Source organism: Porites lutea, chromosome 4 (genome assembly GCF_958299795.1).
Source record: "Porites lutea chromosome 4, jaPorLute2.1, whole genome shotgun sequence".
NCBI lineage: Eukaryota > Metazoa > Cnidaria > Anthozoa > Scleractinia > Poritidae > Porites > Porites lutea.
Genome location: NC_133204.1, coordinates 11861606 through 11876696, shown reverse-complemented (window position 1 = coordinate 11876696; position 15091 = coordinate 11861606). Strand labels below are relative to the sequence as shown.

The following is a 15091-nucleotide window of genomic DNA, read 5'->3' as shown; positions in this document are numbered from 1 at the left end:
AACAAAACAGTAGGGGCTGTCAATGAAGGCAGAAGCTGAAATAAACAAAAAGCGCTATGCTGGGGCTAAGACAAATAAGAATTTTTCATCGACTCAGTCTCGAGAGAGGTTTGCGTTCGACGAAAGAGAACGCTTCTTAATGTGATGGATGTCCTGTGATTTCTTAGGTGTCATGTGTAATCGAAACACTCGCAACTTCGGACAAGCCCTTTTGGCTCCATTTTCGGATTGCGTGCAATCGCCTGCGCCTGCTCTAATAATCCATCAATAAGCCACCCAACTTTCGGCATTTTTGGCCTTCTAGAGGACTTAACATAGTAAGGACCATTACTCCTGCTCATCGCGTCATAAGGAGAAAATTTACCACGCACCCGAGGAACCAAACGCTCGAATATCTCTAAAGAAAATATATGAGAGACTTCTCAATCTAAATCGCTCTTGATCGCGTTATAAATCTTCTTGCAAATACAGCTATGAATGCAGTGCCCATCAGTAACATCCCCACTCCGCTCCCACTCATAAACTTAGTAGCTTGAGTTGTGGTTTTCTCTGGCACAACTGTTACCTGCAAAATAAAATAAGATTGGGGTTAGCTTTGGATATCTGTTGTAAATCAGACTTTCATCAAGCAAAACTTAATTTTTGAAAGATAGAGGGAAGTGGAACCAGTCATCGATATTCACAGGACAGCAACCTGTAAGCAGGATAGGGAGGGTACAAAGCAATGGCGGATCTAGGGGAGGGTCCTCCCCCCCCCCTTATTTTAGACCAAACTAAGGCCCGAAGGGCTGAAAAAAATTTTTTTTGGAGACCGGGGCCACTCTTATCTTAAAGTCTAGATGACCAACCCCCCACCCCACTTATCTCAAGGTCTGGATCCGGTACTGGAAAGAGAATATGTGGCCTGCATGCATTGAAGGATTTTCCTGGCAGACGCGCGAGTAGTAGAATTCTCTTGAGTTGCTTATGCCCATCAAGAAAAACCAAGGATGGTGACTCCAGACAACCATTCTTTCTACAACCAGGCTCTCTGTAAGCCTGTTCACAAGCTAACATGACAGTTTAATAGAAGCTGCAATTTCCGAGACTACGTAACAGGTCTTTGTGTAACAACACCTTGATTCTTTCTTCCATTTCCGTCGTGATTGGATCTCGGTTGAGGCAGGCAGCGTCAGCAACGACATCACAAGGAACTGAAAAATAGATTGGCAGTCGCTTGATTAGCAGGAGTTACAATCCTGATTTGACTTATCTCAGTGTCTTCATTATACACCACGGATTCGATATCTCAAAAGCTCAAACAAGAATGACTTACTTGGCTGATAGTAACAGTAGTATAGACGGTTGTTATAAGGATCCTCTGATGCTCCATAAGGTGATATTCTGCTATGCGAATTAGTATTTTCTTGGTCTTCGTCGTCAAATTCAAGATATTCCGAAGTAACCTGCGTAGAGGAAAAAATAACCAGTTGACTTTACGCTTAAGTAATTAATGTACATGTACAACAATATGCAATAACTTTCACGATGCAGCCCAAGATAAGGTGCTATTAGAAGATGAATCTTTCAATCCCCAACCAATCAAATTTAACCTTAAACGTAACCGCTGGCCACCATGAGGGATCAGGCACAGTGAGAGAAGGCTAACGCAATAATTGAACTTTTGTTGTTTCTCGAATCAGAAAATAATTGGAAAGATAGCTGACTTTATGATGATCTACAAAAGCTGCAGAAAACTCATTTTATCTAACTGGACAGTTGAATCATCAGTTTATATTACTCATTGTCTGGAACCCATTTTACCTTAAAATGTAATAATAGGCTCCTTTTCTCGTTCAACCTCGTCCCCAGGGCGCTTTTCCCTGGCTTTCCCACCTCCAAAGCCAGGGAACAGCGCCCTGGGGACGAGGTCGTTTCTAGTTTATAGATGTAACAAGGAATGAGAATTTGAAATAGGTGTGCTTTTATCTGTTTTATCCTGACTTAGCTAATTCAGTATCTTCTGTCGGAGAATTAGAATTCACTAGAGTTGAATTTGAAGCAGAAACTTGCCTTGTGATAGCGGACTTGTTGGCATTCAGATGAACCATAGGCGATCAAATAAAACGGAGTCTTATACGGCAAGGAAATAGCAGCGGACTTCCTTCCTGATATGCTACAACAAAAATAAATCAAGGTATTTTGCCCATATATACCATCGGGAAGATCTCCTCCCAGAGAATTTGGGAAGTCTATTTTCGTGTTTTCATCATCCCATCGAATCCAACCTGAAACAATATTAAGAGATTAATCATAGGGCATAAAATTTGCCTGAAGAAAATACAATCAGGGGCAAGTTAAGGTCACGGCAGGCAAACGCTTGTTTGGTTTGTTTTGTTTTGATTATTTTACTTCAATTTTAGTTATTTTTTAATTAAAATTTTGCAGTCCTTAAGCTTCTCTTACAGAGGACGAGCTATTCAAGCGATCTTATTTAGCCTATTACTTTTTTGAAAGCTTTAATTAGAATGGATAAAATTTAATCGTTTTGAATTAGAAAATATAGCGAGCAGTATCAAATTGAAAACAGTCCCTGCTGGTATCCTCATTTTACCATTTTTCAACGTACCCTCGCTTAAGCCAAGTGGACATTTTCCTCCTTTCCTATAAATGCAATACTTTCCCCGAGGCCATGGGATGGATTCACCTGCAGGTGTATCATGGTGCATACAGAATTCCTGTCTAACACCATGTTGGCTCACTCTTCCCGAGAGATGGCTTCCGTTCGATATCAAGTTCGTATTTTGAACATTTTCAGAGTCTTGATATCTAAAACCTTCTCTCCAGTTTTTATCAGGACATCCTGAAGTTGGCTTTGGGAGACCGTAGTCCCCTGATGGCCACTTGTTAGGAAACACTGGTAAAGCTGAAAAGAAAAAGTATGTGTCAGTAGATAGTGGGAGAAGTGTTGCTCTTGGATGAATCTTAGGGCGTTGGCCGGAATATGTGAAAAAAAGTAAAGAATCCTTATTTTACGTCAGTAGCTCGAAATAGTCATCTGGCTGACAAACCTAAAGCCGAAGGTGCGCTCTCCTCATACCTCTCCCCTTCCCTTCTCCATCAGTGCCCCGTTTTACGGGTATTTAAAGCTACTTCAATCTACCGGAAAGGAAAAAAGTCTTTGAGGTCACACTGTGAGATTCGAAGCCGGGCGGGACCTCCCGCACAACAGGCCCCGCACAAATTGACTGTACTAATTCTGCCTCCTGTCAGTTCTAGTATTCAAACGAATTCCATCCAAATTTAGTCCAAAATGCATTTTTCAAATTGTGGATTATCTTTCCTTGCGCGATGATGACGATGATGACGATGATGATGATAATGATAAGGACACATCATGGAGAAGAAGATAAAAGGAGAGAGAAAGAAGACTCACCCGAAACAAGATGCAAATCGCAAAGGTCAAGCAAGTGAATAGCACGCTGTTAGTTTGCTCAGAAAAATGGCAGTTTCCTACTTTTTCAAATACACCCACCTAGCCCATGCGGCAATAACGATCCTTTTTGAAGAAGTATTCCATCCAAAGTACCATTTTGTATCACCCAGAAAACACGACGAACACTGCTTCTTGCTAGAGCCTGGTTGTTAAATTCCAACTGAAAATCCACCTCGAGATTTCCGTGCACCGTAGAATTTTTAGTTCCCTCGAGTTTCCTGCACATGTAGGTTAAGTGCAAAATATCATTGTTATTTCGCACAAAAACGATAATTCATTACTGACGTTTTTTTGTATATACGAAGACAAGTTAATAAAAGACATTCCACTTTTCCAGTTCGACGTTGGCTCGGTAAAGTGGTCGTGATAATTTCATCAACATAAATCAAGAGACTATAAAGGGGACTGAGAGGCCATCCCCCATATACACCCTATTCCATAGGTAATTCGTCTCGAGTTATTTTTAGAATCGGGATAAAGTTACCTCGCGCGAGGCGTGGAGGTTTCGTGGAGGTTTCGCATGACCAAACGCCGTGCAAAACATGTCGGGCGAGAGGCAATGAAAGCGTAAAAAGATCGAGAGCATTCCTGAATATTGAAGCGAAATGAGTCGGCGCTCACCTGGGAAAAAGGAATCGCTGGACTCTTTGACAACCCTTGAAATCAGTTTAACTCGAAGTTGTCGTAACCCCAGTGCTTTAATAAAATGAGAAATTTCGTCGGTCTATTGAAACCGGTCGTTTGTACAATTTAGGGAGTTTAAGATCCAACGACGCGGACGACAACTAGAACGTCAAGAAAACAATAGGTTTAATTAGCAAAACAACAACTTCGCACGTGCAACACACTTTTTTTGTTCATTTCTTTCCCGTTTTTGCACGACTACGACGTGAAAATGCCTAATTTCGCGTTTTATGGAGGACGTAAATAAGCAACGACGAAATTTTATTTCTCTTTCTGAGCTTGAATATGGTCCCTTCAAATTCAGCTTTAGGAGGGTTCGCCTACAATTGACAAAGTAAGTGGGTAGGAATAATCGCTATAAAGACTGAAAAAAATAAACATCAAACCAGAAATTGCTGTCTTCAAACTGTAAATTATAAATGATCCTGAGAGAATATTCAGTGTGTTAAGGATTTCCGTGCTCTACTGTTAGCTCTATACAAGAGAGGAAGGACGATTCTTTTTTAATTTCGGTTTCGCTAACACAGCTTTCGTAGAAATCTCGCTGTAGTCGTTTTCGTCGACAAAAGGAATAGCAAAATCGCTCCACGCGTCTTCCCCCATTTTGTTCTGCGTCATTTCGTGAAGGACGCGTGGCTCTCAGCGTGGGTCATCCACGCGGAACACATTCGCGCTATGTGATTGGCTTTTGTCTAATCCCCCTTGAGATCTGTGGTGTTAAAAATAACTCGAGACCAAGAGACTATAAAGGGGACAGAGAGGCCATCCCCCATATACACCCTATTCCATAGGTAATTCGTCTCGAGTTATTTTTAACACCACAGATCTCAAGGGGGATTAGACAACAGCCAATCACACAGCTCGAATGTGTTCCGCGAGGGTGACCCACGCTGAGAGCCACGCGTCCGGGAAAGAAATGAACAAAAAAGTGTGTTGCACGTGCGAAATTGTTGTTTTGCTAATTAAACCTATTGTTTTTTTGACGTTTTAGCTGTCGTCCGCGTTGTTGGATCTCAAACTCCCTAAATTGTACAAACGACCGGTTTCAATAGACCGACGAAATTTCTCATTTTTTTAAAGCACTGGGGTTACGACAACTTCGAGTTAAACTGATTCACGGGTTGTCAAAGAGTCCAGCGATTCCTTTTTCCCAGGTGAGCGCCGACTCATTTCGCTTCAATATTCAGGAATGCTCTCGATCTTTTTACGCTTTCATTGCCTCTCGCCCGACATGTTTTGCACGGCGTTTGGTCTTGCGAAACCTCCACGAAACATCCACGCCTCGCGCGAGGTAACTTTATCCCGATTCTAAAAATAACTCGAGACGAATTACCTATGAAATAGGGTGTATATGGGGGATGGCCTCTCTGTCCCCTTTATAGTCTCTTGCTCGAGACGAATTACCTATGGAACAGGGTGTATATGGGGGATGGCCTCTCTGTCCCCTTTATAGTCTCTTGCATAAATACAACACATTAACAACAACAACAACGACAATAATAATAATAATAATAATAATAATAATAAGGAGAAGAAGAACAAGAACAAAAACAAGAACAACACCAACAACAACAGGCTAAAATAAGTTCATGACCATTTCTTTGTCTTGTTTTAAAGTATTTTCAAGCCGATAACGTATCACAATTTACCTTACAACTCTACGTAGAATTTCGTCAAACGTTTTGCAGTTTCTCGGCAGTTTTCGGACCCGAATATTTTTTTTCGTACAGAAGCGGTCCAAAAGAGTCAACTTTCCAAAGGCTTCAAGCACAGTGGCATTTTTTGTTCTTTGGATATTTTAGTCTTGAGCTGCTTCGTATTCGCTAGGCTTTCCAATCTGCCAACTATTATCACAAGCTCTATACGAACTTTTCTGGAAAAATTCTTGTACGCATTCACGTGATTCTTTCAGTTACAAAAAGGGCAGTCTTTAGGCCAATCAGATACGTTGCAATATCTTAAATGAACAATAAAGATAAGAGATAGATCGAAGTGCGCGCTGTGATTGGCTTTTCGAATGCAAAATATAAAAGTTACTTGAAAATACTACTATCAGTCAACCGGTTAAAATTTAAAGTAAACAAGCAAATGTCCTACCTCAATCGTATCACCCTCACATTTTGAAGATTAGAATCATTTTTAAAGGCCTCTTGAATCTTAAAGAATAAATAGGAAACAAAATGAATTTCTCTTTTAAAAGCTCGCCGCTTCTAAAAGAAAAAGGGGCATAAAAAGAAATCGTACATTTTATTACAATACTGTAATGGAAACAATTTACGGGGAAGATTATGGCTAGGTGGCAGTACATCTTGTGCTATTGAAAGACTAGGAAGGGAAAAAGCTAGGAAGACAGTACTATTAATTTGCTTACCGACTTCTCAATGTTTCCAACCAACATGTTATATTGCGAGCTCCCGGGCACCACAACAAGATCTGTCCAATTTTTTCGGAACGCCACAGAACCAGGTAATATTCTTCTTCTCGTTCCTACCACTGAACGTTACAATTTTTAAGCAGTTTTAGGGCTAACGATAAACCCCACTGAGACCCTCTTATTAGTATGGTGTTACTCTACGGGGAACGAGTGGATTCTCTTATCCAAGGTATATGTAGGTGTGTGCGGCGTAAATGGTTTTGGTCTGTGAGCCCACTTGTTCTGAAATTTGGTGGGGCACCGTTGGGTCTAGGTATGGCTTTAAAGAACGAAATGTTTCATTTATTACGCATGTTTACCTTAATTCCTAAAATGGGCGCTTCGATAGTAATTCTAAAGCCCTCATCTGAAAGGCTGACGCTGGAGCGGCCAGTCTAGTCTGAGATAGGGTATGATAAATTTTGTTTTGGTCTTGAGGTTCGAAATAGGGTGGGCAAAATCCCATATTTTGGTCTGAGATAGTTTAAGGTTTGCTAGAGATACAACAGCCACCTTTCCAATTCATATCTCCCGTTGCGAGAAATACCTCGGTGGTTTTTGTTTTCCAGAATAAAGGTGCAAGCTCAAGTTAATCTTGCATGCGTGATATTCTGAAAAATGCTTTTTGCTCAGGCATGTTCCTTCATTAGAGTGAAATTGATAATTCAGCACTATCTTATTTCTTGATTTTACAGTAGTAATCAATAATCACAGGCCATAAGTAGTAATTGGTTATTACAGCCTGTTTTGGTTCATCTTACCCTCAAAGAAGTGGAATTTGTTGTACACCAGTAGAGTGAAGACCATGAAATAAATTCTCATATCCACCAGGAAGACGCGTCATGGCTAGTAAGAAGTAAACTATAGATTGGTCTTTGTCCCTCGAATTCAATTTTGTTCCACGCAGGTATTTGCATGCACTGAGTCCAAGTTATGATGCTTGGTCGACCTTTGAGGGTAGTTTGCAAGGGCACATCTACCTATGTAAAGCCAATTTACTACAAATTTCTAACTGGAATACACAAAGCCTTTCATTGTGAATCACACTGAGTGGATGTTTGATTTATAATATTCAAGCAAACTCCAAATTGCTGGGGTCAGTGTTACTAGTCGGCCGGTGTTGTCATTGCGTTAGATTTTCTGCTTTTGGGGTAAAACTTAGGTCCCCCTATTGTAAAACATAAACTGAGCCTGATTCTACAGACCAGTCTTTATGGTTTCGACCCAATTGCCGATGGTTCAGAAATTAATGGATAGGAGCAGAATGCGGATGACAGGAACACTCGTGAAAGTTATTTGAAAGAAGCCATGTAACGAACTTTCTCGATTTGCTTTATTCTGACCCAAATGCTGCTCGGTAAGGAAAGTACTCATCACCAAGAATAAATATTGTGATCAGATCTGACAGCAAAATAAATAATATTCTAGTAATGACGGGGTAGTGGTCGAAATTTTTTAAATTGTTTCTACTCATTCGTACCGTCTTTATGGATGAAATCACTAGTTCAACAAAAAACTAGTACTTGGTGATATTTCTTAAATCTGGAACTCGACAGGGTCTAAAAGAAGTTCCGATAAATCAAAAACTTGTGGCCTGAGAGACATTTAGTATTACAAACCATTAGTGACATTCCTAGCGCCTCTCATGGCCAGTACTTGTCATTTCGCTTCCACGCACCTTTCAGTGGTGTCGAGTTTTCAATTCAGTTGAAGTCAGTGTTTAGACCACTCTCCTCAAACACTGTGGCATCAGATCCGCCAGAGATGTACCATTTCATGAGACAAAATATCAGGTAATTTCTAGTGTCGAGTACGAAAGAGCAAAAGTCCTCGTTGTTAATTATAAAAGAGCAAGAACTTTCAAGACACGGGCACTCTTGGAAACAGACCGTTACCACGGTTCAGTACTTCCATGGTTGCCGTTTTGATAAAACCAAGCAGGTTTGTGAACAGCGGCGACAAGAAATACAAACACTGTTGACACCAACTGCTCTTCGGGTCCAGCGAAATGACACCGTTTTGACATACATTACTTTTATTGTAATTAAACAGCGAACTTTGTCCTACGCCATGAATACTTTTCTATGAAATATAACGCTACTTATCTATTTCTTTCCTTGTTTTTGAAAAAAGTTAAACAAACACATTGAACGTGAAAAAAGGAGACTTGTAATTGTTTATATGATAGCAGTAAATGCTTGGGTAACTTCTTGAAAAAGAAAGCAAAACGCGAAAACATAAATGGCCCGCTAACTGAATCGCAACGCAATAGCTGCATGTTGGAAAGGCTTTTAGTTCAAGCGGGTGGATTTTCAAGACCTCCAGTATACCGACCCAAATTCCCATTCTATCACTAAAATCAATTCACAAAATTATTTTTTTTCAATTATCAGACATTTTATATTTGATTTTTACATTTAATTGATCTTTATTTTTTCTACGTTTGAGAGCCATTAATTTTGGGAAAATGACATGCAAATATGTCAGCGAAGTCTCAACAGGAATTTGCTGACTCCCTTTTACATGAGCTCTAGAGAGAGGCTGGAAAGAGCTTGGTACACGCCTCTTTATCGCTTGAATTACCAATGTCAAATCAGTACATAATTCTTTTCTGCCCCCACACTCGTAATACACTCAGTAGAAGTAGAGGGAACTGTATTTTACTATGCTCAGAAAATTTCTTTCAATTGGCTGATGCACATATCGTTGAAACTGATTATGCATCGCTTTGAAACTAGGACAAATTAAATGCTGAGCAATAGTGCAACCGAATTGAAATGTTGCGATTTCATAAGTCATATGAAAACGTTTCCATCGGCAGTTTCTCAGCTATGAATTAAACTCTGTATTTTATCAGTAGTCGATTATGGACAATAAGACAGACCAACGGTACATAGGTATTCCTTCCATGCATAAACCTGAGATATTAAGAGAATTATCCACAGTATATAACTATATACTAAAGGAAGAGCTATATTTCCTAATAAACAAAATTCCAGCTTATCAGGGCTATGCTAGTTATTCTTACGATGTAAGAAACGAATGTAAAAGTTTATAGCTGGAATAAAACGTGGAACCCTGTGATACCTAGGGTGAAAAACTCTTTTAAAATTTGCTTCAAGTATGCCACTGTTTTTTGAGCTGACTTTGAGCCTGTGTTGAGCCAAAAGTGAATTTTTGTGACTCTGTTCCAAAGTGCTCAGTGATTGTTCTAGGAAAAATCCACCCTGTTCCAGAGAAAGTTTAGTATCAAATTCTGTTTGGTATCTGACTCAGAGTGTGCGAGAGTGTCAGAGACCGGATGGGTCCCCCTCCATAAATTTTCCAGTAACTGAGGTGAGGAATGTCATTAATTTCGTTAAAAATGCATCTGCGGTTCGTTATATTTAAAGCATCAATCTAGCCGTCTTACATTTCTAAAAATTAACAATCAAAGAACTGGTAACAGAAATATGCGAAAATCGCAGGCTACGTCAGGGTAACGTTGATTGCCGGCTCCCTCTGTTTGAGGGAAAGGGTCAAAAATCGAGAGCAGAGTACGATAAAGGGGAAGGTGTAACATCACGAGGGTTTGTTCAAAGGTTAAGGAAAAGTGCACTTTGACTTGACTATTTTGGGGACAAAACGGTGAGTATATCAATGAGAATATCAACAACTACACGAGAAAAGAAAAAATGAATCTGCCGATGGTGGTACAAGTGTTAAAGAGACATGGTGCGAAATTTGCTAGGGATGTTATTAAGAGTCGCCAACAAGTTAATTATTAAAGCCATCCGGGGATGGAAAGGACATTTTCAAAAGCTGAATGAAGTATCATGTTGTGCATTCGCATTTTAACAGCCTCTTCAGGACTTGTTCCACGATATCGTTAGTCTTCAATACACTAAACCGGGACTAAAATGCAAAGGACCTTTGTTCCCAGGGGAGGAGTGGGCGGCGGGGGTGGTCGGGTACTTCGGTTTTCAAGTGACGGGGATGATTGAAGGATATTTTGGGTTTGAAATTTTCGATTCTGGGATTTTTTTGGCAAGGAAAATAGGGCAAGTATTTTTTTGGGTAGCGGTTGCTGGATTTAAGTAGGGATTTTTTGGGGGTATTCAAAACAATTTGAAGATTTTTGGTAGTGCCCGCTCATTCCGCCCGCGTAGTTCTAAATAAAGTACAACGTTTTACACCATATTTTAATGTTTTCTGGAAAATTTTAAGGCTCGGAAGTACGGCATGGGATTTTTTGTGGGTTAATTTTTGGTCCATGGATTTTTGGGGGTTTTGTTGGAAGCCCCAGGGATTTTTTGGGGGGGTTTTGATTGCCCTAGGGATTCTTTTGGGTTTTGATTGTTGCCCCCATTTGAGCATCCCCGTTACTTGAAATCCGGAGTACCCCCCCCCCCCCCCCACGCCCCCCACACCGGGGCTATTGTTATAGGCTAATATTTACTAGAATTTAATTGTTTTAAATGTTTGTATTCATGTTTGAACTGCTTTTTACGTAAAAGAGCCTCTTTCACGCTGTTATCGATATCTGTAAACAGATGATCATCAAAGGAACCGATTGTTTTCTTAACCCCATTGCTCTACGGGTACCAACAGTAGTTCTCAGGTGGCCACATTCAGGTTCGATAAGGCTAGACCACAAGTGGACAAGTATCCACTTAACTTGCAAATAGTGACTACAACTCAACAAAGCAGCTTCGGTAAAATTAACTCTCTGATGTAAAGAAGGAATCTAATCGATTCTGTTTCAGTTTTGTACTGATGTGTATTAAATTGTTCCTCGAAGACACAGGCGATCCTTTTTGATCGTGAAGAATACATACCCCTACAGCTTTTTAATCCTTTGCTTAAATTTCATTAAAAGTGCCACATTTATAACTATGAAGACGCCACCACTGGTTCACCCCGCAAAAAGCCGTCTGAAAAAGGACTGCAGAAATTAAGCGATCCGGGAAGTGCTTCTGATTGGTTGAAGCAAATTACCCTCCCGGTACCACCAATCAGAAGCCCACATCAGCATGGAACTTCAGCAGTCGTTCCTCAGACATCATCTCGTGGGGAAACCAGTAGTGGTGTCGCCAAATCTTTTCTCAGGCTATCGTTTGAGTGGGATAAAATTCTTCCACATGAGCTTATTTTTATGATGCTGTCATTACCAACTCACTGTCTTTTTCCATTTATCGGGGTGGAAATTAAGATAATGGAAATGTTTCTTAATTAAGAGGTACTAGTTGCTCGATGATTCGCACCCAGGACTCTGACTAAAGGAATTCAGGGCTGATGACCATCGACTCCAACCCAACACTCCGTTTGGAGCCGAAGACGACGTTGAAAACAATGAGAAAGTCGTAGAGGAATCCATCTTGTAGATTGCTGAGTCTTATGACTGAAACTATACATTGATGGGCAAACTTTCAAGTCCACCTGATTTACAGAGTTACGTTTGACTCGCTCAAGGGTCAAATGATTGAATGAGCTACATAGAGAGAATGGCATTTCGCAATAGTTCTTTATGCCGTCAAATAGGCCATTTGCACTAAGAGGTCATGTGACATCGTTTTATGAAAATGAAAGTTATATGATTTTGCCTTCGAAAAACGATTAGTGGGTAATATCTTAAACAAAATAATAGTGATTTGGTTTGTCTAACCCGCAAATAAGTAAGTTCGTAGCTGGTTTTGTGACCAAAATGTGATTTTTAAAATTAGGAATTAGATCTTTCAGAACACAAATTTTGCACTTAAAGTTCAAGGGAAATGTTGAAAAGATGATGTGGTAACGTTTACAGCACATCTGAACATAACTATCAAACGTTTAACAAGATAGAAGCAAAAAGTAGTTTTGGCCGCCATGTTGAAGGGCAAGAGTATGCCCTCCAACATGGCGGCCAATACAAACCATACCGTTTTGTTGAAAAATCAAAGTGCCATAAAATATCTCCCTTGAATGCATTTCCCCTCAAATTTCAGGTGTAAAATAATTTTTATGTGCTCTGTCAATTTTTGGCATCAGCAAGATTCCAACTCATCGTTTAAAGGAAGCATTGGTCACGTGACCTCTTAGTGCAACTGGCCTATTGACTTTGAATAGCTATCAGTAAACTCGTGCTACTCCAGACAGCAATGAGCAAGGCGTTTATTATCGCCACAATGAGATGCCGTTTCCACTGGTTTCTCCAAACAGCGAAGACGGGTCGATTCTGATGGTGCGTCTCAATAGCAGTTGACATTCCAGAGAAAAACCACTCAGTTATCAGTGGGACTGCTGTGGTGATCACGAACGACTGTAGTATTTGAAGACGCTTTGTTGTCGGTGTAAAAATATTCATTCACGTGACGACGTGAAGTGCGAAATCACTCCCAGGTAACTGCCGTCACGGCTGTTGTATGTTATATGATATAGATAATCTATCAAACTACAGTACTTCGCTCCATAACCTCCGCAAGTCCATGAATAATTCCAATAAAGGCGACTGATTTTACACTAACGAGATCTACTTGCAAAAGCCTCGTCATTACAGCTGACAGCGGTACGAGGTATACAAATTTTCTACCTGGATGACTTATTCTCGCACTAAAAAACGACAAATTTCCTTCAGAATAACAAAGGTGAGAGGAGTGAATGTTGCGATGAGAATTTTCTCGGTTTGTTCCTGTTTTTTGTAAGCTGGATAGATGAGGTTAGCAACAGCAATTCCCATAACGAGCGGCGCAGCACAAGAAACTATCAACAATTGAAAGTGAAGATCTTCCGTTTTATTTCTCCATTTCCTCTAAAAAAATGTTTTAATAATATTTAATAATATTTATTGCTTATAGCGTGCAAATTAACATTCGAATATGATCAAATGCGCGTTACATCTAAGATACCTAGAAACTATAAACAAAAGCAAAAGAAAACTATATACATCATATAAAAACTAAAAATACATCATAAAAAATTTGATTTGTATAAGTTAAAAAAGTTCTTACAGGATGTCCAAAACCTACGAAAGTAAAAGACGACTCTCTTTGATTCAGGAAGTTCAAACGCTATCACTTAATCGTGTTCCTTTTAATGACCATTTTTAAGTAAGGGAAATAAATAGCCCAGTGCACTAGCCATGTTTGCATGGTTTTGTCCATAGATAGTTATGATATTTAAAATATTTCATCTTTAAAAAATCGGACTGGCGTTCGGCATACGTGTGTGCACGTCACTCATACTCATTTCATCTAATAATTGCTCATACGTTATTACTTACGCAACTAAGATGAAAATTGTTCATTGTCCGCCAGTATTTATAATTAATAACTAAATAGCTGAGTAAATATTAAGTAAACTCGACCCATATTTAGTCTGCGGTAGCTCGACTCATGCAAGGTAATCCAAGACAGTCTTGGATTCTGAATTCCCCGTCATGCATTCCGGATTTCAGATACTTAATTCTGGATACCAATATCGACAGTTATGCATTACTGTCTTGAATTCTCCCAATTAACCCCTCGAGTGTTTATATCAGGCTATGCAAGCACGTAAAATCTTCCAAATATGGTAAGTGCCAGCTGATTATGAAGAATTAGTCGGGGGATTGGAGCCAATGATCTTAAAAGCATTTTTAGAGAAGCAAAGCATTTTTAGAAATTTTAGATAGCAGTTCCAGACTAGGAAATAAATACCACACCCTTGGAGGACGTACCAGGCGAGTAAATTTGCCTAGATGCTGGTCACATGAGTGAAAACGCTCTATACTTTCATTCTGTCAGATTAGGGTTATCTGGTTCTTTGAAATACTTAATTTAGTGTCGGGTAAGCATGGTGTATCAAGTTCAGTAATTCTTTGTAAAGTAGGGACCGGAGCACATTATTTCATTTTACTTATTTCATCCACAGTCTCTCTTTGAGGGAGGTGATTGGTCAAAAGGCTTGCAGCTATTAACGGATTTCATGTGGTAACACAGTAGAAAAAATGAATCACATATTTTTATAAGTCAGTGACGTCAAGTATAAACCTGTTAAACTCCGATTGGTCCAAAACACGAGAACATCTAAATATAGTGCTGCCCTAGTAAATAGAAATTGCATGTGTGGTTTTGCCATCTTCGTCGCAATTGAACTTTGCGGAAGACGATAAAAGTTCCTGAATTAATCCTCAAGTTTAACACGCCTTCCTAGTTAGGAGTGTTGCACTAAAAGAAAAGTAGAATGAAATTCAAGCAAAGGATTAAACAAGTACAGAGGCTTGTATTCTTCATGATCAAAAAGGATCTACTATGGCTTCGAAGTGCGATTTAATTTGCAAAACTAAACAGTATCAATTTACTTTTTGACTCAAACGTATTGGATCAAACATGACAAACGAAGGAAAATTCTTGGCTATAAATGAGTTGATTTACTTTTGCTGCTGGTTGTTGAATTGCAGTCCCTAATTGCAAGTTAAGTGGATGCCTTGTGGTCTAATGGTGAATTGAACAATGTGGCCACCCTGAGAACTTCTGTTGGTACCCGCAGAGCAACTTACTCTTTTAATGAACATCTATATTAAG

General features: G+C 39.7%; 1 protein-coding gene across 1 annotated transcript; it reads right to left on the bottom strand.

The window, feature by feature from the left end:
- Window positions 1-1196: 1196 nt before the first annotated feature.
- LOC140934200 (uncharacterized) lies at window positions 1197-3701 on the bottom strand. The gene is made up of 4 exons (XM_073383869.1): window positions 3515-3701; window positions 2609-2905; window positions 2053-2267; window positions 1197-1445 (listed from the first exon to the last, which is right to left on the bottom strand). The coding sequence occupies exons 1-4, from the start codon at window positions 3699-3701 to the stop codon at window positions 1266-1268; spliced, it is 879 nt and encodes a 292-aa protein (XP_073239970.1). The 3' UTR covers window positions 1197-1265.
- Between the last annotated feature and the right edge of the window lie 11390 nt (window positions 3702-15091).

Bases quoted from the DNA above. Each gene is read 5' to 3' on its own strand.
- LOC140934200 (XM_073383869.1), bottom strand. From the start codon at position 3,701: ATGTGCAGGAAACTCGAGGGAACTAAAAATTCTACGGTGCACGGAAAT. The intron at 2,268-2,608 runs GTACGTTGAAAA...ATATTGTTTCAG, and splicing joins TCCACTTGGCTTAAGCGAGG to GTTGGATTCGATGGGATGAT. The intron at 1,446-2,052 runs GCAAGTTTCTGC...TCCTCTACGCAG, and splicing joins AACAAGTCCGCTATCACAAG to GTTACTTCGGAATATCTTGA.